This window comes from Gossypium hirsutum, chromosome A08 (genome assembly GCF_007990345.1).
Source record: "Gossypium hirsutum isolate 1008001.06 chromosome A08, Gossypium_hirsutum_v2.1, whole genome shotgun sequence".
Classification (NCBI taxonomy): domain Eukaryota; kingdom Viridiplantae; phylum Streptophyta; class Magnoliopsida; order Malvales; family Malvaceae; genus Gossypium; species Gossypium hirsutum.
This window is the reverse complement of record NC_053431.1, coordinates 16551865-16575819: the sequence shown is the minus strand read 5'-3', so window position 1 is coordinate 16575819 and position 23955 is coordinate 16551865. Positions and strand designations below refer to the sequence as shown.

Below are 23955 nucleotides of genomic sequence, written 5' to 3'. Positions count from 1 at the left end.
AAAACCCCCAAAACCTAATTTAATTAATTTTTTAAAAAAACTCTAAACCTTGATTTATTTTTAAAATTTCTAAACCCTAAACAAATAAAACCCTAAATTATTTTAACAAAACACTAATCCTAAACCGATAAACCCTAGGCACTAAACATGCAAATAGCCCTAATCCTAGAAAAACACGGGCTAAAATGTGCCCCTAAGGAGCATTTTGCCATGTCAACAAAGCGTGTCCATGTCAGTGTGTTTTTTGCTGACATGGCAAAATTGCTTCCTAAGGGACATGTTTTGCTGGAATTTCCTCTTAAAACACTTCTACATGGACGTGTTTTAGTGTTTTTGGCCCATTCCGGTAAGTAATGAAAAAAGTGACCCATTTCCATAAATAAAGTAGAAAATGGGCATTTATTGGTAAAATGGTCGGTGTTTTGTTTAAAACATTATAGAAAAACAGTTAAATTTCAATTTTTAATAATGGAAATACCAAAAAAAATTCAAAATTTAAATTTATTAATTAATTTTTATACCTTCATTTTTAATATAATTTATTTTGTATTTTATAATAATATTAATTAGTCTAATAAAAAATACCGTTAATTTTTCGATTAAAATATTATGTGATTATATATAATTCGAATGTTAATTTTGGTAGCTGACACATGGCTTCCCATTTCTTTTGGAGGTTAAGACAATGGTTAAATTTCAATTTCGGCTCTTATACTATACTGAAACTTATGATTTAATCTAAATATTTTAATTTTTAACATAATCCAGTCCTCTACTTTTATAATGTCATTAATTAATCTAAATAAATTATTTCCACCTAAACTTTTTTCTTATCCAAATTAACTCTTAAAATTGACAATTGTGACTTGAACTTCTTTTCGTCGAAAAATGCACCTAGAAGGCCTCTATATTATAGAGATTTGATCAAATTAGTTCATCTATTATTAAATAAATCAATTTAATCTTTTTACTATTAAAAAACATCAAATAATGTCAACTTCAAATAGAGATAGCATTTTTTTATCTAAAAATTATAATTTATTGTTTAACAGCATTAATTTTTTAAAATTTTTTACTAATCTGTAAATAAAATTTTTTATTTAAAATTGAACTGCAATTAGAAAGAATAATTTTCACAACATTTTTATATAGATGATAGTTTTATTGCAATTTAGACTTATTTATCTCATTATAATGATAACTCCCAAATTAATCCATGATATTATTAAGAAATTAAACCCTTACAATAATAATAATAATAAATTAGTCACCTGGGAGGACCTGATCTAGTGACCATCATGACCCGCAATTTGAAAGTTTAAATTGATAATGTTATACTAGTATACGTTCACTGGGATTTTTGCTCTTAAAAATTTGTGCTAATAAAACATGTATTGCCATTCCCCCAAGTACATGTGTACTGCCAGTGGGATCACTCCGTTGACCACATTAGTAGCTCCTAAATTGTTAAATGCCAACATTTCACGAAACAAATTTAACTTCTAGGATCATTTATATCGAAATTCAATGAAAAAACCAAGCTTGAATGCAAAAATGTTACAATTATTAAAGATTAAAAAAAAATTCAGATTGGAGGCTAATCTCATGAAAAACCTAACATTTCTAAAATAGGTATTATTGAAAACTAATAAATAAAGGAGTGCAATTAAACAATTATATCATCAATATGTTGCAGGGAGAATGGCAGAGGATCCATCCAACTTCAACCCAAGGCAAGGATTAGAACTATACTGGGATGAAATTTCATAATCATTTTCTTTATGTTACTTTCTATAATTTATGTAATAAATAAGAGAATGATTAAAAATAATTTCCAGTCAGGCTCAGAATCATCATTTGACAAACAACTATTGTAAAGAAATATAAAAACAGAAGCACTAGCCTTATCGCATTCGCAACATGAAGTTGCCGATTGCAGGATTACAGGAGAACATGAATTCGAGTATACTGAAGCGTATTATCCTCCTATTTAATAGTTGAAAAAGGACTTTGAATAGTTCTAGACATTGTAGTAAAAAAAACAGATATGATAAAAAACCTATAATGAGATTAATATTTAAAAAAAAAATAAAAACAGATGCAAAATTGCTCCCTGGGACAAAAATGGAGCTTACATTGCTGCAGTGGAGATCCTAAGGGTTCAGATGCTAAATAAACTTTGTATCACTTATCACTAGGTTTAGCACTAGCCTTTTCACGCTTTCTCTTCTTACTCCTTTTCTTCAATAATCCTTTCTCTGCTAGCGTCTTGAGTTTCTGCTTTTTACGTTCTTTCACTTTCTCCTCAAACCCATCGTCCATCATTTTCATCGTGGCCACACGTTTAGCTTTCAATACCTGCCGATCCGAACCAACTTGCATAAGATGCTAATACTAATGCTGTTAATTCGGATAAATATCATAAACTACTATGCTGAAAACCAACTCTTTTGAAATGCCAAAAACCTTAAAACAGCACTAGTAATCAATCAGTGCTAGTACCGATTATATGGGCTACATTTGCAGCTCTCCCTGAACATTACATATTTGGAACATGCCTAAATAGCATGTTTTCTTTTATTCCTCTTAGTATAATGCAGTAGAGCATTAGATGGAATTGCATAAGCAATTCACACACTGCCGATACTGAGAAGGTTTAGTTGTGACAGTAGTCTAAATGAAATGGCTCATAAATTTAAATAGAAAAACTACCAAAAAAAAGAATAATCTAACATATCATACCTTTGTGAAGTCAGACAGGACTTCATTCTCTTTGCATTCAAATTTTTCCAACTGTTTTCCTAGTTCCGCTTCTATTTCATGAACAAGATCCACATCATTCTGCAAATCACATTACTCGAATAAGCAACTCAGGCAAATGGACTAGAATCTTTGTACGAAAAAAGCCTCTTTATTAGATCAGGAAAAGAGGAGACTACCCATAACATACATAAAAACATTATACCCCACACAAATATTGGCATTGAGGAGGGTAATAGAGAAAACAGAAGGTGACAACACCTTTTTTATCAATAAGGTTCTAATCTGAAACGAGAGGGGAGAAAAAGCTTTATTTGTTGACAAGGTTCAGATCCAAATTGATTGAAGTTGCTTCCTTATCTACCGAAAAGTATTATGTTATATAGAAATCAACCACGTATACAGCACGTATTACAGAAAACATGTGCAGCATATCAGCTACGCATTGTTTTATAGATGACAACTCTATTTAAGGCATAAAATACAATGGAGTATATGCTATCCCCTTTGTATATTGTAAATGACAAAAATCTAAAGTCTTTACAATTCTGAAGGCAAACAACAAAATCCTGGCAGGGAAGGATGTATGAAACAAGTCACTAGATAAGTCTCATTTCTAAAATTTGAACTCTTCAAGACTTATAGGAAAACCTTTCTACACCGGACTTCATGGTCCAGCAACCCTCAAAAACCATATTCAATGTCAACAACCACTTCATACTCACCTCAGTAACAAAGCTCACAGCCAATCCTCCTCTACCAGCCCTTGCAGTTCGTCCCACACGATGAACATAATCCCTAGGATACCTGCAACAGGTGGAAGCTAAATTTTAGTGCCCAAACAAACTATAGAGAAACTAAAGAACTAGAAATTTCTTAATTAATAGAACCTTGGAAGGTCATAATTAATGACAAGATCAACAGTAGGAATGTCTAAACCACGACTAGCAACATCAGTAGCCAGCAGTATAGAAACTCTTCCAGATTTAAAATGCTGCACTGCTGAAAGCCTTAGTGCCTGTGATTTTAATGAATGCAGAGCTGCAGCTTCCACTTCAAGTTCTTCTAATAACAAACTTAAAAGATGACAATCTCTGTTCCAAAATTTCAAGAATAAGAAGTAAATGTCAGAATAGAACTGTACAAAGAAATACGTGTTTCTTTTTAACAAGAGAAGAAAACTACCATACTGAACTTGCCAGGAAAATAATGAGTGGTTTAGGGAGAAAACAGCAGTAAATCAATAGAATTAAAGCTGAAAAGCAAGATAGATGTTGGAACTCTAGAAAAATATAAGGTTTCATCAAAACCTCTAGTTTCTGTCTATTACTTGAGAGAAAATAATAATGTGACTGCAAATATTTTACAGCTTATTTATACTAGGGTTTCTTACAAATAAATTTTAAATCCTAGTACTAGATTTAAACCTTACAAATAAAGGTTTTCTTACAAGATAACTAATAGCCCTGGATTTATACTAGGTTTTTTTTCAAATAAAGTTTTAACCCTAAAACCTTAAAGATAACTAATAATCCTAGAAGCAAAAGAGTACCAGAGATAGGGAGACAGCTAAGATACGAGAGTAAGAAAAACACAAGGCAAAGGCTTTTCAACTAGTTAATCCCTATAACCTACTGAGATAGAATACAGCTTTGCACTATGCCAGCACAAGCCCTGATAGGACAGCTTTGCTATATTTTCCCCAACTTTATTTGAAGTTAAAATAAAAGGATAAGATGGATAACTAGATGAGGGATAGTATCAAAATTTGCAAATACATGCAATGTCCAATAGGTCCTTTAAGAAATTGAGTGCCTACCACAGAAACATTTGTAATCATACAAAAACTTGAATTTATTGCATGTTCAGTTTTTTCCCATCTATAACATACTGATCATAAGAAAGAAAAAGAAAAAATTGACTCAAAGGTTTAATACCTGCATCTTGAGGTGAATATCATGGCTGAGCGGATATTCATATCTTCCATTTTAGTCAAAATGTGAACAAGATAAGCATCCTTCACAGTCTTTGGGATGAAAACATACTGCTGCTTAAGTGTTTCAACTGTCCTGAAGCCTTCATAAGCCTCATAGAAGTAGGCCTTGTTGGCAGAAAGCTCTAACAGTGTTTGCAGGTTACTGGTCATTGTTGCAGAAAATAACAAAGTTTGTCGATTTTTTGGCAAGCATTGGAAAATCACTCTTAGTTCCTCCTCAAAGCCAACATCCAAAACTCGATCTGCTTCGTCCAAAACTAAAAACTAAAAACAAAATAATAGCAATGGAAAGAATATGTAAATGAGGAACAATTTCAAAACAAGCCTATTTATTTATTTAGCATGCAAGGTTTAAAGAGATCAGTGATCAGAAGAGAATCTCAACATGCTGATCTCCTGCTTTCCCAACCTATGGATGGCTGTCAAGTATAGTTAGAAATATCATGATCCAATTGTTAACTTTCAACAATCTTACTCTAAAAAGTTCATCCTATTTTCTGACAGAATAAATTCCATTCTGAAGATATACAAATCTTCTCGTTATTTAATAATAAGCAATGAATACAAAATCAGGTAGACTCAATCCTAAAATTACATAATATTAGATGAGACGACCTTCTCCATCCCATTCCAGTTCTGAAGATATATAAATCTACCCGTCATCTATTAATAAGCAATAATACAGAATCATTTAGACTTAATCCCAAAATCACATAATATTAGATGAGACAACCTTCTCCATCCCTTAGTCCCTGTCATATGCCCCAGCATCTTTTTGAAGATTCTTGACTAGCAAATTGTTCAAAACTATTTATATCAAATTATACAAATGCAACAAAATGATCCTAATTTGTCCCAGATTTCAACAATTCATCCACCAAGTGATAAGCTTGCAAAACAGAAATATACACATAAGCTATTAGTTCAAATGTTTTATCCGTCATTCCCAATTTTACAAAACGAAATACAAATTCCATAGTCATTTACTCAATTTAAAGCAAATCAGGTCACCACTCACCAGCCAGTTATCACCATTTGGCCAAATTATTAGATAATTAAATTCTATTATCCAAAAATTAAATCAGTCGAAGTCGCATTCTAAATTTGTCAGTTTCACTTTTCAAATAATCTACTGCATAATCATACACTAGAAAACAATTTTCATCAAAATCCGTTCTTCGTCGATCATGAAAACTAACAATGAAGAAGAATATGAGGGATTTACCTTCGTTCTTTGAAAGACTTTAGGAATATCAGGATTCTCTTCAAGCAAAACTTTGACTCTTCCAGGTGTGGCCACAACCACATGCGGCCTTGAAACCAAGGCTTTCGCCTGCGTAATCATATCCATTCCACCCACCACCACCGAACACCTCAAATGCAAACAAGACCCCAATGCTCTAAACTGCTCTGCCAACTGAAAAGCAAGCTCCCTCGTCGGAGTAATCACCAGCGCAAAAACCCCATAAGGATCCTCCGCTAAACGGTTCAATATTGGTAGAGCAAACGCCGCTGTTTTGCCACTTCCCGTCTGAGCTATCCCCAACACGTCACGACCAGCAAGTATTTTAGGTATGCAGTGGGTTTGAACCGGCGTTGGTTTTCGCATTCCGAGTTCTTTGCATGTTTGGATGGCCCATTCGGCTAGGCCCAGGTCGGAGAAAGCAGAAATTGAGGTGGCATCAGCAGCGGCGGAGGAGGAGGAAAATTTTTCCAATTGGGGAGTTTGGGGAATAGGGTGTTGGGAGGGCTTAGGGGTTTCACTTGGTTTGGCTCTACGGGGCTTAGAGAAAAGAGGAAAGCTTTTGTCAACTAAAGTTGGAGAATCTTTTTGTTCCATCGAAATATAAGAAAACAGAAACAATCAAACAGCACTGTTGCAATAGAAGATAAAAGATACAGTGGTTAGAACTTCCCACACAAACTAAAATGTAGAAAAGAAAAGAACGAACTAGAAGAAGGAAGACTTTCTATAACTTTACCCACAATATAAAACCAAAGGCAGAGTTGGTAGGGGAAAGATGATGATAATAGGAGGAGGAGAAAAGACTATTCAAATAAATGAACAAAAAGTTAGGGTTAATAAATCGGTCGGCTTCACTAGAAAAAGGTCATGGAAAGCTTGTACCAACTTAGTATAGGTTTTCCCTGAAAAAAAAAACTAAAATTAATATTTTTAAAGGTTTCTTTTTTAAATTTTGCTAAATCATTTATATATTTAATAATCTTGGTAAACTTTTAAATATTTCGATAATTTTTTATAAATATCAGTAAATAGTTAATTTTTTATATATATTATTAAACCGTTGGAAATATTAGTAAATCATTAGATGTTTTGTTAAATTTTATAAATATTGGTAGATGAATAGAAATATTAGTTGTGGAGTATGGATACAAATAAAAATATTAAAAATTTTAGGAAATCCTTAGAAAATTGTTAGATATTTTAGTAAACTCTTATAGTCCTTAAATATTGGTAAAGTCTCTAAAATTTTGAAGAAGCTTAGATGCTATGGGATGGGATACAAATGTAATTCCTAGAAATTTTGGTAAAAGTTTAAACGTGATGATCAAGGGATGGGATATAATTAGAAATATTGTTAAATTCTTAGATATTTTGATAAATATTGGTAAACTCTTTGGTATTCTGATAATCCTTGGATATTTAGGTAAATCCTTAGAAATATTGGTTAATTCTTAGACATTTTGGTAAAGTCTTACAAATTTGTTATTTTTTGATAAATTCTCGTCAAAACTTAGAAATATTGTTAACTCCTCAAATATTTTGGCAAGTCTTTAAAAATTTTGATAAATTCTTTAATAATTTGACAAATTGTTATAAATATTGGTAGTGATATAAATTTTGGCAAAGACTTACAAATTTTGTTACTTTTTAAGAAATTTTGGTAAATGCTTAAAAATATTGGTAAATCCTTAAATATTCTGATAAATCGTTAGAGATTTTGGTAAATCGTTAGATATTTTGATAAATGCTTAAAAATATTGGTAAATCATTAGATATATTGTTAAAGTCTCAAAAATATTGGTAAAGGCTTAGATGTGTTGATCGAGTATGGGACGCTTAAAGTCTCAGAAATATTGGTAAATTGTTAGATATATTGGTAAAGTCTCAGAAATTTTGGTAAGGGCTTGGAAACATTAGTAAATCCTGATATTTTAGTAAAACCTTATAAATTTTGGTAAATTGTTAGAAATGTTGGTAAAATCTCAGAAAATTTGGTAAAGGCTTAGATGTGTCGATCGAGTATGAGATACAAACGAAATCTTTGGAAATTTTGATCAATCATTAGAAATATTGATAAATCCTCAAATATTTTGGTAAAAGCTTTTGTTAATTTTTGGTAAATCTTTAACAATTTTGGTAAATCTTTTGATAATTTCGTAAAGTCTTAGATATTATGGTAAACCCCTAAAAAATTCAATAAATGGTTAGATTAATTAGCAAAGTCTCAAAAATATTGGTAAATCCTTAAAAATTTTGATAAATCATTAAATATATTGGTAAAGTTTCAAAAATATTGTAAATATTTAGAAATTTTGGTAAATCATTAAAAATATAATTTTGGTAAAAGCTTACAAATTTTGATAAATTTTAAGAAATTTTGGTAAAAGCTTACAAAATTTTATTAACTTTCAAGGAATTTTGGTAAAAGCTTAGAAATTTTGGTAAATCCTTAAATATTTTGGTAACTTATTATAAATTTTGGTAAATTCTTAGACAATTTTTAAATTATTTTTTATTTTTAATAAAATTATTTTAAAAATTGAAATTATTTTGCTGATGTGACATGCCACATCATCATCTTGCCATGTGTCATCTCCTAGTGCTGTCACGTAAACACTTTTAATTGTCAAACCAGTTAACTAACAGTCTCCATTAATGGAAGGGCCTAATTGATTTTTTTGGTAATTTTGGACTCAATAAGGTGCACTTTTGTTAAAGGCTTAATTTTTTTTTAAATATTTTACTAAGGGTTTTTTTAACTCTTAAATTAATTTTAAATTTCAAAAGAGTACAGAGACCTTTAACATTTTTTAAAAAAGCCAGTTTACAAGGTTGAAGATCGTGCGTGAAGGGCTATAAATAGTTGAGAAGTGAATTCCCAGGGTGAATTTTTCTCTATTCTGTTTATTTTTCTCCTATTTTTCTTCCTTTTAGTTGCTCCGGTGAGGAGATAGTTATGAGAAGCTTTAAATGGAGCAACAATCATGAGGTTTGAGTCGAAAAAGTAGAGAATCCAGTAAGATGGTAAGGTTCTAAGCCCTTCGATGTATGTAAGATTAAGAACATTAAGTTAGGAATTTTCAGAACCTTTTTAAAGGTTTTACATGTTTCTGGAAAACAAAGTCTTAAGCTGGAAATACCGAGTTTAGCTCATGATTATTGTTATCATGCTTAGTTGCCAAGAGAATGGAAGCTTTGACATTTAGAAACTAAGCTGAGGATGCAAAGAAACATCAGGTGAGTTTTCCATACTCTATATCTAGGATGCTACATAAATCTGTATTAAATCCAGGATGAGTCACATGATGATGTATGATTTCTGTAGCTTGAGAATGCTATGTGTGCACAAGGTTCAGTAGGCAATTGAGTGTACATATGTGTGTTGGTATGCATAGAATGGTTGTTGAAATTCATGTCTAAATTTGCCGTTCTCCACGTTATTATGTTTATGTGATCATATGCTTATGCATGTATGCTTATAAATTGACGGGATAGAAGAAGTTAGGAATTGGGAAATGGCATTTTTGTATATTACCGTACGATGTTGTTGGGTGCAAACTGTGATATACGAAGCTTTGGGCTTTGCAGATGGGACACTACGGTGTTCGAGCATCAAGGTTAAAAATGGTGAAAAGAAGGAATGGGTGAACTAATATGGAAATGGAGTTCCTGCTAGATTCTACAATCCTGTGCTGTTGAGTGCAAATCGTGATGTGCGAAATTCCAAGTCTTGCGGAGGGAACACTTCGGTGTTCGAGTATCAAAGTTAAATGTAAAATAGAATGATATCGACTGGTCCTTCGATAAGACACCATGATAACGATAATTAGGTTTCATAGAGCAACATCATGATGACAGTCAGCAGGCTTTATAGGGCAACACTGCGACAGCGGTAAGGTCTTTCGAGTTAACACCTCAAGAGAGGTATAAGGTGTAAGACCATAGCTCAACAATGGCAACCAATAGAGAGTCCGTCGAGATAGTAAACACGGGGTAATCCGTCGAGACAATAAACACAGGGTAGTCCACCAGGATATTAAACATGGGAACTAAATTGTGTAAGACCATAGCTCGACTATGGCAGCATAAAGAGTCCGTCAGGACATTAAAAATAGGGCAGTTTACCGAGACAGTAAACACAAAGAAATCTGCTAGGAAATTAAAAATGGGGCAGTCCATCAGGACAGTAAACATAGGAAAGTCAGTCGAAACATTAATCTTGGAGCTCGATGAGTAAGACCATAGCTCAGCTATGCCAGCATATGTAACCCGTCAAGACATTCAATGTGGGGTAGTCTATTGAGACATTTAACACGAGTTAGACCGTCAAGTCGATAATTACAAAAAATCTTGAATATGAAAAAAAAAAGGTTAGAAGAAAATGTTAGTGTGGCAAGTTATAGTTAACAAGTGGGATTTGAGAAAATTTGTCGAACAAGGCAAAAGTAGTAGAAATAGGAATAGTCTGCCAAAATAGTAGCCATGAAAGTCGACAGGGCATTTGGGGGTTAACCCAGAAAAAATCAGACATGGGAAATGATATGTCTGGTGTATAAGTTTATCCGAGAATCGTAGATTAGGATATGCCATTAAGAACAGCTAAAAAGTGCTTAATGAAGCCTAGTAAGCTAGAAGTTCGATCATAAGTACCCCGGATAACCTATTTGGTAAAAAAGAGGTCAGTTGGAACCCATTGACAGGAAGAGGTACTAAAAGGGTTAATTCAAGTGGCATATATGTTTGTCAAGACTATTCTTCTTTAAGGAAAACTTAGTGTGGTTTACAAAGGGGTAACCCAATTAACATTTCAACCCGAGTGTAGGGAAGAAATAGACAGGATGAAATAAGGTTATGATCATCAGCGTAGCGTGAGCCTTTCCTAGAAGGCCTTATGAATAGAATGTCAGATTATTAGCTAAAGCCATAGCGTGTTTACAAGTCAGGATGAATAGGAAGTGAGAGGAAAAAGGGAACAGAAGGTGATATGTGCCAATAAAAGGTGAAAATCCACAAAGATTATAATTCATCTAGAATCTACCAAAATTGGTTGAATGTTCACAAGCCGACCAGGTAATAATCGCTCAATGATCAAATCTACCATTGAAGAAAGGCAGAAGTCAACCAGAAGTCTGACACTCCAGTCAAAATGTGCTAGTCTAAATGAAATAGAGAGTAGTGTGTCTTGCTCTTTTCTATTTAAAGCCCTCTCCAAGATGAGGTCTATTTTTGAATAATGTAGTAAAGAAACTGACTAGGTTCATTCGAACTTACAAGGGTTTTGACATGTGTTTGTAGGATTTGCAGGATAAGGATTTCGAGGAGGGACCAAGCTAGGCCGTGTTAGATTAAAGATCATCATCAATAAAGTGTCATACACATAGAAATGGGGCACCTTCAGATGCTTTGCCTCGGGGTTAGGCATATTGCACTTAAATAGTTCTCTTAGAGTTGGAAATTAGAAATAGAAAGTTTTTGTTTTAATGTCTATTGTTACTTAATAAAGTTAGTCCTCAAAATTTTTAGGTTTACAATTTGAGTTTAGTCAAAATCGATCCATTTATGACATTCCATACCCGAATTCAACGATTAGGTCGGGTGAGGGTGTTATAAGAGAGAGGACTTTTGGGATCAATAATGTTCAAATTGTGAAAGTCTTGAAAGACTATATATTAAAAGGAAGTGATAAGATGGTAGTAAGAACAGTGATGATCTAAAACAGAAATTTAGGTGGGTGGAAATTGGGTAGGGGTTTTATAAAGTTTTTACGGGAAAGGATGTGAAGTGTAGCATTGAGGGTGGATGTGTAAAGGGTTTAGTTACTCAATAGGAGGGGAGTAAAGAGGGTGTAAGGTTTGAGAGAAGAATAGTGAAAACAAGAAAGAGAGTTAAGGGCAGGCATAAGGTTAATAGAGAGTTATAGGATATACTGATTGATAGTGTGAATGAGTAGATACATGCCAGTGATGAGGTTGTGGGTGGCTATCCTTTAACAACCTCCAAGGGGAGATGAAAATTTTATCTTGGAACTTGCAGGGGTTTAAGTCACCCTTCACAGTAAAGGCTCTTAAGAAATTTTCTAGGAGATATAGTTCTCGATTGGTTTTTCTTATTAAAACAAATTATAAAGAGGATATGATGGAAAGTGTGAGATTTAAGATGAAATTTGACGGGAAATGTTATGTGGAACCAATGGGTTTAAGTGGGGGTTAGCTTTATGGTGGGATAAATGATTGAAAGTGAAAGTTTTGGAGAAAAATAAAATTTTAATTGATTTGGTTGTTAGTGGTGATGATTTGAAGTGTGTTTATAAAATATTTTGTTTATGGCCCACCAAATTTTGATGAGAGGTGAGAGGTATAAAGGATGAATGAGGATAAAGCTAAAAGAGTAAATATTCTATGACAGGTATAGGAGACTAATGATTTATTGTATTATTTTGAGAATGGAGGGGGTAATATGATGGTTGAGAATAAGATTATGAGATTTAGGAATATGATTGAAAGGTGTAGTCTTATTGATTTTCCTTTATAAGGAAAAAGGTTTACTTGGCTTCATAAAATAAAGGGGGCATGATTAACGAGAGGATTGATAGGGTGTTTGTTAATTTGGAATGGGTGGAAGAAGTTGAAAGGTGTCAAGTGTTCAGTTTATCAATAATTGGTTTTGATTACTTGCCAATTCTAGTAGATTTGAATTAGTGTAATAAAAAAGTAAGAAGCGATTTTAAGTTTGAAATTATGCAAATGGAAAAGGTAGAATGTGGTCAAGTCATTAGAGAAAAGGTGTAATAGTTTTGTTGCTAGTTGAAGGGCCTGTATTTTGTTACAAAAGCTTAGAAATGAAAGGTTTTATTGATGAAATGGAGAAAAGCTACTTTTCTAAACAATAAGAATTTAATTGAGAATTTATTGAGATAGGTTACTGAAATTCAAGAAAATGGAGAGTCTAAAGTGAGTTACGAAAGAGTGGAGAGTTTAATTGAGTAAATTAAAAAGATTTGGCTTCAGGAGGAAAAGTATTGGTATCAAAGATCTAGGATAAAATGGTTGAGGTATGGGGATAAGAATACAAAGTTTTTTCATATGACTACTATTCAAGAAGACAATTTAATAAAAAAAATTTCAGTAAAGGATGGAAATGGGTTGTAGGTTGAGGATGAAGGGTTGATTGGGGTGATGTTTAAAAAATACTATAAGGAACTTTTTACTACTAAAGGGCAAAGAAGTTGGGGACAAATTGCTGATGTGGTGCCAAAATTGGTTGATGGGAACATGAATGTTGTTTTTACAAGTGATGTATCTAATAATGAGGTGTATGAGGCTGTTTTTTAGTTTGGGGAAGAAATGGCACTAGGATCGAATGGTTATAATGTTGTATTTTTTTAGCATTATTAGGATATTGTAACAGAGTTTGTAACACCCTTTACCCGACCCAACCATTGGGTCTGAGCTATAGAATGCTACAATAGGTACTAGAGCCTCAACGAACATATAAATATTCAATTCATATCATTATACACTTAAATACAAGCAAGACAGACATATGGTAAGATATATAACTAATTCTGGAACTTACACTGGCTTAAGAATACTCTTATACTAGTCCACATTCGAAATATGACCAAATTGTAAAGTTTTAAAAATTTTTGGATCGACCTCGCAACTTTATCTTATCCTCTTCGCAATGTGGTGATCTCAGTATATCACGTCGCGACGATATGAATATGCTTGTCACGATGTTACTCTCTAAGATGGTGTTGCCTCTGTTTTTAGCAAAATACACATTTGGTACCTAATCCAATGATTTGCAAACCATTTTTCTAAGTGTTCAATCAGCATTATACAATAATAAGTCATTAAACCATATCGATGACAACCAATTCAAGTACATAAGTATTTAAATCAACCATTCAAGATTGTGACATCCAATCATTCACCATTTAAGGGTATTTACTTTTCCAATCTATTATCCATGTTCAAAACATTTTCATCACTAATTCATATACATAATATTCCATTTAAGCACTAAACAATTTACTAAGTTTGACATGAACTAACCAAATTAACCACCAAGCCGTGTAACATACCTAACATTCAACTTACCATTTACAAATCATCAATCATTCTAGCTATTTGAAATGGTCCAATTTCAAATCTTAGCATGCCATCCATTCATGAGTAAGATCATCACTTTCATACTAAAAGTTATATTCAAATCAACCATTACCACAATTAATATGAGACCATCAACTCTCAAAATAATCAAATACATACTAGGGAATCTTAAGTACATGCCACATAGTCTAGACTCAAAATGAACTTATAACTACCATTTTGGGATAGTGTGTGCTTCTCCGCTAATCCATCTTGGTAGTTCCACAAAGTGAAGATCTACAAAGAAAATAAACAACTACGGTAAGCATTAAAAATGCGTAGTAATTTCATAATGGAAAAACCATACTTACCTTAGACATTTAAAAGCATATTATCAACAATCATTTTTGGCATTCAACTTGGCTAACCTTTGTATATAATGGATTAACTAGATATATATAAACATATCCAATTAAGTATGCTAGTCACATTTAAGTATCATAAGTAATAGCACCATCATAAGAGAATTTACAAGTCATATATCAACTATATGCATATACTAATTCATTTCCATTTCATCTTTAATTGTCTTATTTCAATTTAATTGAATATAGCATGACAAAACTATAGTAACATTGACTCGAATACACGAGAATAAATTGCACACACAAGCTGACATTATATCAAGGTTACCCATTCGAGTTAAGCCTATGATACATATATCTCCAGAATCTGCAACGGATGTTGGACCTCGTTATTACCTTTGAAATCCTTGATCAACCGCGAGTATAACCTTAATGGCATGTCATAGGTATCCTAACATTTTCTAAGTTCACACGGACATCATTTTTATTTACATGTCATTATGAATACTTATGACGGGTCACATATTTCATTTACAAGTCATGTAACAATTAAGCTTCATATTTTCATTCCCATACTATTTCATATTAACCAATACTCGTATGACTTTTCAATTCAATCCAATTCAAGCCACATATGTCAAATTTTCTAAATTCTACTTAAATCTAACAAATAGATATAATTCAATGCAAATCATACATAACATAAAATAGGACAATAAGTTCCATATGAACTTGTTCAAAATATGAAAAAAAAGGATACATCAAGGAGTAATTCGTAATTTTAGCTTTTTCCTAATCAACTCAACTTCGATCCAATTCTTGATCTAAACAATCATTTTATATCATCAGTCAATACCAAATATTTCCATTCTATGCTATGATATGTAGAAACCTATATAATTTAATTTTTTGATATCCCTAAATTTGTACATTTTATTCAATTTAGTCCATAAACTCGAGATAGTCATAACTTTCAATTTCTAGCTTCGGATTAAAATTTAATTTCATATAATCTCATTAGGGACCTTAGACATTTTATTTCTAACCTAATTTTATAACAAGTTGTTCAATTTTTCCCCTAATATAACAAAGTTAACAATAAGCTGAATTAACTTTACAATCTAGTCCTTTTTTTACAATTTAAGCTTAAAATATATCAAATTCAAGCTTTATTCTTCAATAAATCAATAATGGAAACTTTCAAAAACTTTAGCAGTTTTACAAATTGGTACATAGGCTAGCTAAATCAAGCTCCCATGACCTTAAATTCATAAAAATTACAAGAAAATGACTAAATTGAGCTTAACAATTTATGGCAGAAAGTTTCCTAGGTTTTTAAAGCTTTTTTCTTTGATTTCCTTTCTTATTTGGATGGTCACTTGAAGAAGATGACAAGGTTTTTCATCTTTTCCCACTTACATAATATTTATACATTAATTAAAGTTTAATTAGGCTTACTTAATTAACTTAACAAGGCTTAACTAATCTAATATACTAATTAGCTGTAGTTAATGGATATTGAAATCATCATCCATTAACTTTAACTTAATAATGATTTATTAACCATTTTGTAATTTTAATTAATTTCCATATAAGTCCCTAAGCCTTTGGTCAATTAAAACTCTATAGCGATTGGACTTTTACAATTTAGTCCTTGGGCCTCAATTAACTATAAATTCAGAAAAATTACTAGACCAATCTTTGATATATTTTTATTTTATTTTTATAAATATTCATATTTAATATTTACAAACTCGATTTACAGAAATAAGGTTCCAAAATCATATTTTCCAGTACCACTTAAAATCGGGCCGTTGTAGAGTTTGTGTGTGCTACGGTTAGGCTTTTTTTAAGACTGGGCATATGTTGAAGGAGATGAATAAGAGAAATATTTCTCTTATGCCAAAGGTGGTTAGGCCTAAGAATGTGACCTAATTTAGGCCTATAAGTTATTGCAACTTTTCTTATAAGATTGTTTCAAGGATTTTGGTGAATAGGCTTAAACCTTATACGGAAAGTCTGACTATTCAAAATCAAAAGTGCATTTGTTAAAGGAAGGCAAATACAAGATAATGTGGTGATCGCAAATGAAGTGCTCCACTATTTGAAGCTTAAAAAAAGGGGAGGAGGGTTGGTATGGTTATTAAAGTGGATATGAAGAAGGTATATGATAAGGTTGAATGGGATTTTTTAAGGAGGTGTTGATTAGAATGGGCTTTGACAGCAAATGGGTGTGTTGGATAATGGAGTGCCTCTGCCATTTCCTACAAGATTATTGTTAATGGTAGACACACTAACACAATTATTCCTATTAGGGTCTTAGGCAAGGGATCCTCCATCCCCTTACCTTTTTCTTGTTTATTGTTGATATTCAAGGAAGTTGAGTGGAGTTAAGATTGATAAGGATTGTTCCATATTGTTTTATGTCTTTTTTGCTGATGATTGTCCCACATTGTCTTATGTCTTCTTTTTTTTAGATGAATCACTATTTTTTCTTGCAGCTATTGATGATAATTGTAATAGCCTTAATAGTATAATGAAGGACTATGAAGAGGTAAATTAGCAGGGTATCAACTTAAGTAAAGCAAGTATCATTTTTAGTGCAAATACAAATGATGGAAGGAAAAGGGTTCTTTAGGCTAGATTGGGAATTCCTAGGGCTGATAAACCTGGTACATATTTGGGTGTACCATCTTTTGGGGATTAAAAGAAGTTTGTGTTATAGCTCATATTAAGGAAACGATTATAGGAAAGCTTCAGAGTTGGAAGAAAAATTTGTTATCACAAAGTGGGAAAGAGATGTTTATTAAAGTAGTTGCAAGTGCCATTATCATCTATTTGATGCAATGTGTTCTATTTTCTAAGAAAGTTTGTGATGAGATTAATTTATGGCGGCTAAATTTTTTAAAGGCAGGTTGAGGATGAAAAGGAAGTTCATTAGATTGGATTGGAGCAATTAATGTTTCAAAAACAGTGTGGTAGGCTAGGTTTTAAGGATATGCATGTCATGAATAAAGCATTATTAACTATTCAATGTTAGAGGTTACTTACACATTCTTATGCTTTATAGGTGAGCCTGTTGAAGGGTAGATATTTTTCTAATGAGAAATTTATGGAGGCTAGGAGAAGTGCTAGAGCATATTGAATTTGGGCTGGTCTGTTGTAGGGTATGGAGGTGATTAGGTTTGAAACGTAATGACAGATTTTTAATGGTGAAAAGGTGAGTATTTGGTATGATCATTGGATTCATGATGTTAGATTGCAAATTCCTGACAATTTAGAAAATATTAATGTTGGAATCCTTAGTAAAGTTGCTTAAATTATGAGTTAAGAAGAGGGAATGTAGCATGTGGATGTAATTAAGGATAAGATTTCAAAGGAAGACTTTGTGGCTATTATGAGAATTCCAATTTGTAGATGTAGTGGTAATGATAGGATTGTTTGGCCTAAGAATGCCAATGGTGATTATTCTATCAATTCGTTCTATTTTGTAACTAAATAAGGGACTAAAAGACATGTTATTAAGGTGCCAAGCTCGTCTCATGTGATTAATGATATGATATAGAAATTTGTCAGGAAAAAATCTGATTTATAATGAAATTGGAAATTTTCATAAAGAGCACTGAAGAATGCTTTAGCCACAAATTTCAATCTAATGAGAAAAAGGTGAGAGGGAATCCATTGTGTTCGATTTGTGGTAATGTAGTGGAAACTAACTAACATATCTTGTTGTTATATGACTGGACGATTTGTACTTGGTTTCGATGGGGCATAAAGTGGATAAAGAGATAATTACTGTATTTGATAATAGACTTGTAGTTGTTGTTAATAATAATAAGTGGCGAGCTAGGGAGAAACAATGGGTGTCTATTATTATTAGTCATCCTTTTTGGGCTATTTGGAATGAGATATGTAAATTTGTTTTTAAAGGATATAAACTTCAATTTATGGTTGTTGTTGAGATTATAAGTAACACCCCAAACCCAGCCTAGACGTTATGGCCAAATCTGGTGATGTCACATGGGTGGGATTTTGAAAACAGAGCTAACACGATAAAAACCTTAAAGTTTTACGATGGACTATTTTGTAAAGTAGTTTTTGTTAATTTTATTGTTTAAGGACTAAAATATGAAACTAATAAAACTAAAAGGACTTGGTGTGAAATAACAGCAAGTAGTGGCTGTAGAAAGGTATTGAATAATTCAGATGAAATTAGTTATGGTTAAAAATGGTTAAATTGTGTGCTTTGTACTTAGGGACTAAATTGCATAAAATTGAAATATTGGGGGTAATTTTGTAAAAATTCCTAAAATGACTCAATTGTAGAAAATGATTTAATTTTTGCTGTTGGAATTAGTTAATTAAATGAAATTATTATTTTAGATCAAGAACGTATTGAAAACTAAGGAAAAGAGAAAGTAGTTGAATAGTCCCTGTACTTTTGTCGTCAATTTATTTTAATACAATTTAAATGCATATTATATGAACTTTGTTGTTCTATGTTAGATAATGTATTTGATGCTTGTAACTTTGAACGGAAGTAATGAACTGTTATAGCCTTTATCATTGATGAAATATCCTGAGCAAGATGAATGTAGGATAGAGTACTATTGGCATGCCAATAGATTTTTTTGCATATGTTATGGGATTGATATGAGATGTGATTATGACTCTGTATATCTTCTATTTATTGAATATACCGAATTCCTGCATTTGTTGTGGACTATTGTGTTATATTTTAGTGTTTTTCTGGCGTGTTACCAGGGGCAGACGTTAGCCTACTTGGTGCCAAGACGTGTTATCGGTTGGATTAGCTCTTATGAGTATTTGGAATGTTCTCAGGTGGTTAACCGTGTAATCATATCTGTGTATCATTCATCGAGCATTGATTATTAATTCTTTTTAACGTTTGAGTATTTCTTACCTGTTGTGAACTATGAGTGATAGGAATTCTTTTATTAGTCTTGTAACTGGAACTCTATTCATTAATCTATTATTTGAATTATGGCATTTAAATTCAGTAAGTTATATTGTTTTATCAACGAACTTACTAAGCTTTACGTGAGCTTACTCGTGTTCTTGTTTTCTTTGTAGGCTACGTTTTGTTGAACCGGGAGATCGAGTCAACTCAAGAAATCACACTATCCGAAAACTCTTTGGGTAGACTTTGTAAACATCTTGGCTTATATGGCATGTAATAGGAGTTTAAGTTTTGTGTAGTGATGATTTAATGGCTTGTTGTGTAGATAACTTGCTTATACATGGATTTAGTTTAAACTTTGATACATGCTTTGATGATGTCTATCTAAGTTCAAGTGATGGTTATATGTATCAAATGGCAAGTGTTAACTTATATGTATGCTAAGAATAGTCAAAAGTAATGGTATGGAAGTAACTAAGTAATAAGTTTTTGATTGCTTGAGTTAAAATAATTTGGACTTGGTATAGATGTTAATGATTTGGTTATTAACTTGGTGTGTCAATGATGACACATTGGCTAGATATTTAGGTGTTTGAATGTGTGTTATTAACGTCTTTTATAGTAGGTGAGTTTTGATGTGAATTGAATATTGATAAGGTGAGATCTTACCATTTCTAAGAAAAGTGTTGATACTTTGGCATTTGATATCGATACTTGATCAAATAAATAGTTTTAAAAATAAACAGAATGCCAAAATGGTATCGATTTTTACTTAGGTATCGATACTTTTTCATAAATATCGATACCATTAAATAATTATTGATACCCATTGTTTACAACAAAAATAGAATTGAACTTTGGTATCGATTTCTAGATATGTATCGATTAGGTATCGATACCTACTATAGTTTTGGAAAATTTATAGTTTTCTCCCTGAATTCTTTGAGTTGTTTCGAATTGTTCCCTAATTGTTTCTAAAATTATTTTTAGGGCCTCGTAGGCTCAATTTAAGGTTATAGTTACATAATTTATCCTAAACTTAATTATTCAAGAATTTATGTTAATTTTTTTAATTGTAAATCATAATGTTATATATAATGTAATGTTCTCAAGTACAGTAATACACTGTAACCTTGATTCGACAACGGGTATGGGTTATGAATATTACATAAGTACTTCTACTTGAAAGTTTACATAAGAAAGTCAGGGTAGAGACTCACCTGATTCTCACCTACTGCAATTCTAAGTTCCAAACTCAATCATCTTTCTCGAACCGACAACAACCACTGCTTAGAAACATAATTTCATTGTTACAACTCTTATGCATACAATTTACTCATTATCTCAATTGTTGACAACATCATGCAAAACCTTGTACTTGAAGCTTTATTTTTCATATAATTCTTACAGTTTTATTCTCTGAGAACTTAAAATGCAAAGTTAAAATACTTACCCAGGAATGGAATAAACACTGATTAGACCCAGAATCACAATTTCCCAACTTAATGAGGAAGAGGTACATTCAGACTTAAGGAAAAAATTAGAGAGCACCACTTAAGGAGAAAGAAGAGGAAGAAGAAGAAGAACCTCTTTCACAACCTATCACACTCATATATATATGACCCCACCTGCTTAGTGGATATTAAGAAGTGTCACATGTTTCAGAATTTGGCTTCTTAATGGTCTACAATATCCGCAAAAAACATAAATAAGTATCCTACATTCATAATTATCTGGCTAGCTGTCCAATTTATTTCTAACGAAATTACTCATAATCTAACTAGTACAATACTCTAGATGAACAAGGTGTATAATACCCATGGCGATAATTCAATCCATACTTACTCTTTATCACTTATCACAAACATCTCTTTAACATAGAAAAATATCATGAAATAAAATCCTTATATGCTTATGTGGTGGTTACTATATGCCTATACTTATACGCCACAATAAGCCATTGGGAGAATTACACTTCACTAGACAAACTATTCTATTACTATATGCCAAAACCTTAAACCTGGTAGACCTGGAGTGTTACAAAAACTACAATGGCTTCAGCCTTAATAAAGGTATTTATACTAATCTGCATACCAGTTCCATCCACTAAAATCCTATTATGATCCCTTACAACCACCCCATACCCGGCCCTATTCCCACCAAAGTCACCATAATAGATAACCTTAACTGAGCCCTCCTCTAGTGGAATCCACCCTTCATTTCACTTTACAGTTGTTCTGTGATTCTCCATTCTCTCTATTACTCTCAAGTTTCAACAATAGCTCAATTTATAGTGTAACGCCCTAACTTTTGTTTTTATTTCTAGAAATATTTGACACAAATTTGTATCTACTTCAGTGGTTGAGTGTTTTGGGTCTGTATGAGAGGTCCCAAGTTCAAGTATTACCTTTAGAAGTTTTTGTTATTTTTGGAATTAAGCCCTACCCTTGATCAATAGGCTTATATTTAACTCCTGTAATTTCATGTTAGGATGAGCTTGCTGGTTTGAGTGGTAAAGGAGTCTGTGTGTTGTGTGGAGGTCCTGTGTTCGAATTCCAGTATGAGCCTGGGGATTTATTTTTGCTCAGTTGCCTAAGAGAGTTTGGATGGGATTGGGATGCTGAGTTAGTAGGTGGTTATGGATGTGGATGTAATGGGATTTGGATTATTCTGTTTCCCAAAAATTTCTTCTGTTAAAAATTGACATCTACCTTTCTTTCTTTTCCTTTTTTTCCTTTTCTTTTCAAATAGAAATTTTTCTTTTTCCTTCTGGTTTTAATAAAGACTATTCTTCCTTATTTTAGCTTATCGAAGCATTGTGTTTTTACATTCGGTAAGTAAAGGGTTTTTGCTCGAATTTAGAGTCCTTCTTTTAGCCGTTTGAGCAATGTGGTTTTTCCCATTAATGTTGAACTCATGTTTTGGCAGTAGCGGGGCATCCTGGTCATGATTCTCCTCTTGCAAAATCGTAGTCAATTGTTCAAAGTGTTGGGGTAAGTGATGAAAGTTGGTTTGAGTTCTCAGTTTAATCGTGTTTTTAACACTGATTCTGAGTGTTGGTATGCCGTTTGTTAGGTTCTGGAGTGTTCGTATTTGTAGCGACATCGAAACTATACCAGTTGTGTACCCGAAATGCAGAAATCGAGGTTTCAGCAAAAGCCAAAATTGGCCACTGTCAATGCCACACAGACATGTGGTTGCCTGTGTGGTAGGCCGTGTGTGAGAACACGGCCGTGTGATCGACGAAGGCATGGCCGTATGCAAGACACAGCCTTGTCGTGGCTCGAGTGTGGCCGTGTGGGCTACACGGGCTAGGCCAAGTTAGACGTGTGGGCCATACGGACATGTGGGCTTACACGGGCATTTCACATGGGCATGTGGGTTATTGGGCCAGGCCGTGTGGTCCACACAGGCAAGGCCAATCTGAGCGTGTGGGCCCATTTATCTGAGTTTTTCCCTAGGGTTGCACGTGTCGTCCTAAATTACTGTAGGCCTACTGTAGGTCAGTAAGGGTTGAGGAAACCCTAAACTGGATGATCTAATTGTTTGATATACTGATCTGATTAGGATACTGATACATGTCTACTTCCATTATTATCTGCATATCTGTTATCTATGTACGCTTATATGTAAGCATGCGAGCGTGTTAAACTGTTTATCTGTATTTGTATACTTCTGTATCTGATATTGGGGATGGGATGATGTATATTGGAGGAAGTGTTCTGAAAGGTAATTTACGCCTATTATCTGGCAGTATGGCTGTATTATATCTGTTATGTGCCGCATTGGTACAATATGGTGTGTAGGGTTGAGTGGTTGTTTTAAACCCCACACGGTGTGTAGGGATGGTCGAAGATGGTGTGTAGAGGATAGGGGTAGGAATCTGATTTCTAATTCTGATTTGCACATCTATATCTGAATCTGAGATGGGCTTAGGCCCGAATCTATATTTGTATGGTTCTGAATTGTTGTATGTGTGCATATCTAATTCTGCTGGGTTACATACTGAGTCTTCGTAAACTCACTGCTTTTTTGTTTGTTTTGTACAGGTAATCCACAGAGTTAGGCGGATCGGTGCAGCGAGGGACTTGACGGTGACCACTAGCTATTATTATTTAATTTTGTTTTTATGGTTTTATTTTAATTTCGGCATTGAGTTTTGAGAGGTTGTATTTTTTGGGACTCTTTGAACTCTTTTAAACTGTTTGGCTTTAGTTTTGGGTTTTGGACTTAACTTGCTTATTACTATGATAGTTTTACCTAAACCATGAATTTTTAAAATAAAATGCAAACTGTTTTCCCTAAACACGATGATTTTCCTAAGCTTCCGCTAAAATGATACGTTTTAAGACAAGTCGACTAATTGAATATATGTTTTGAATTAAATGAAAGCAATTATAGGTTTATAAACTCAATAATATCCAAACTCCTCAATGGCATAATCCACAACGTTTAACAATATTACAAATTAGTCTCTGGTTTAGCTAGATCAAGTTAATACGAGCTCAAAAACAAAAAAATCACTAAAAATAGGCGAGGTTTACTCACCCAATCGAAGAACTCAAGCTTGGTTG

The 23955-nt window shown here is 32.9% G+C and overlaps 1 protein-coding gene across 3 annotated transcripts; it reads right to left on the bottom strand.

Annotated features, from left to right (window-relative positions):
* Nucleotides 1-1882: 1882 nt before the first annotated feature.
* Nucleotides 1883-6906, bottom strand: LOC107928620 (DEAD-box ATP-dependent RNA helicase 36). Of its 3 annotated transcripts, none has more exons than XM_016859968.2 (7): nt 6739-6906; nt 5982-6630; nt 4698-5020; nt 3651-3854; nt 3486-3567; nt 2743-2841; nt 1883-2358 (listed from the first exon to the last, which is right to left on the bottom strand). In XM_016859968.2, exons 2-7 carry the CDS (start codon nt 6594-6596, stop codon nt 2185-2187), a joined length of 1497 nt encoding a protein of 498 aa, XP_016715457.1. In that variant the 5' UTR covers nt 6597-6630; nt 6739-6906; the 3' UTR covers nt 1883-2184. The 3 variants fall into 3 exon arrangements, with proteins under 3 accessions (XP_016715457.1, XP_016715517.1, XP_016715396.1); XM_016860028.2 differs by having other exon boundaries at nt 6743-6880; XM_016859907.2 differs by having other exon boundaries at nt 5982-6880.
* Nucleotides 6907-23955: the final 17049 nt, after the last annotated feature.

Coding starts and splice junctions, on each gene's coding strand:
- LOC107928620 (XM_016859968.2), bottom strand. CDS start 6,596: ATGGAACAAAAAGATTCTCCAACTTTAGTTGACAAAAGCTTTCCTCTT. Junction 3,855..4,697: donor ATATTCACCTCAAGATGCAG/GTATTAAACCTT, acceptor ATTTTGGAACAG/AGATTGTCATCTTTTAAGTT. Junction 2,359..2,742: donor TCCTGTCTGACTTCACAAAG/GTATGATATGTT, acceptor TCGGATCGGCAG/GTATTGAAAGCTAAACGTGT.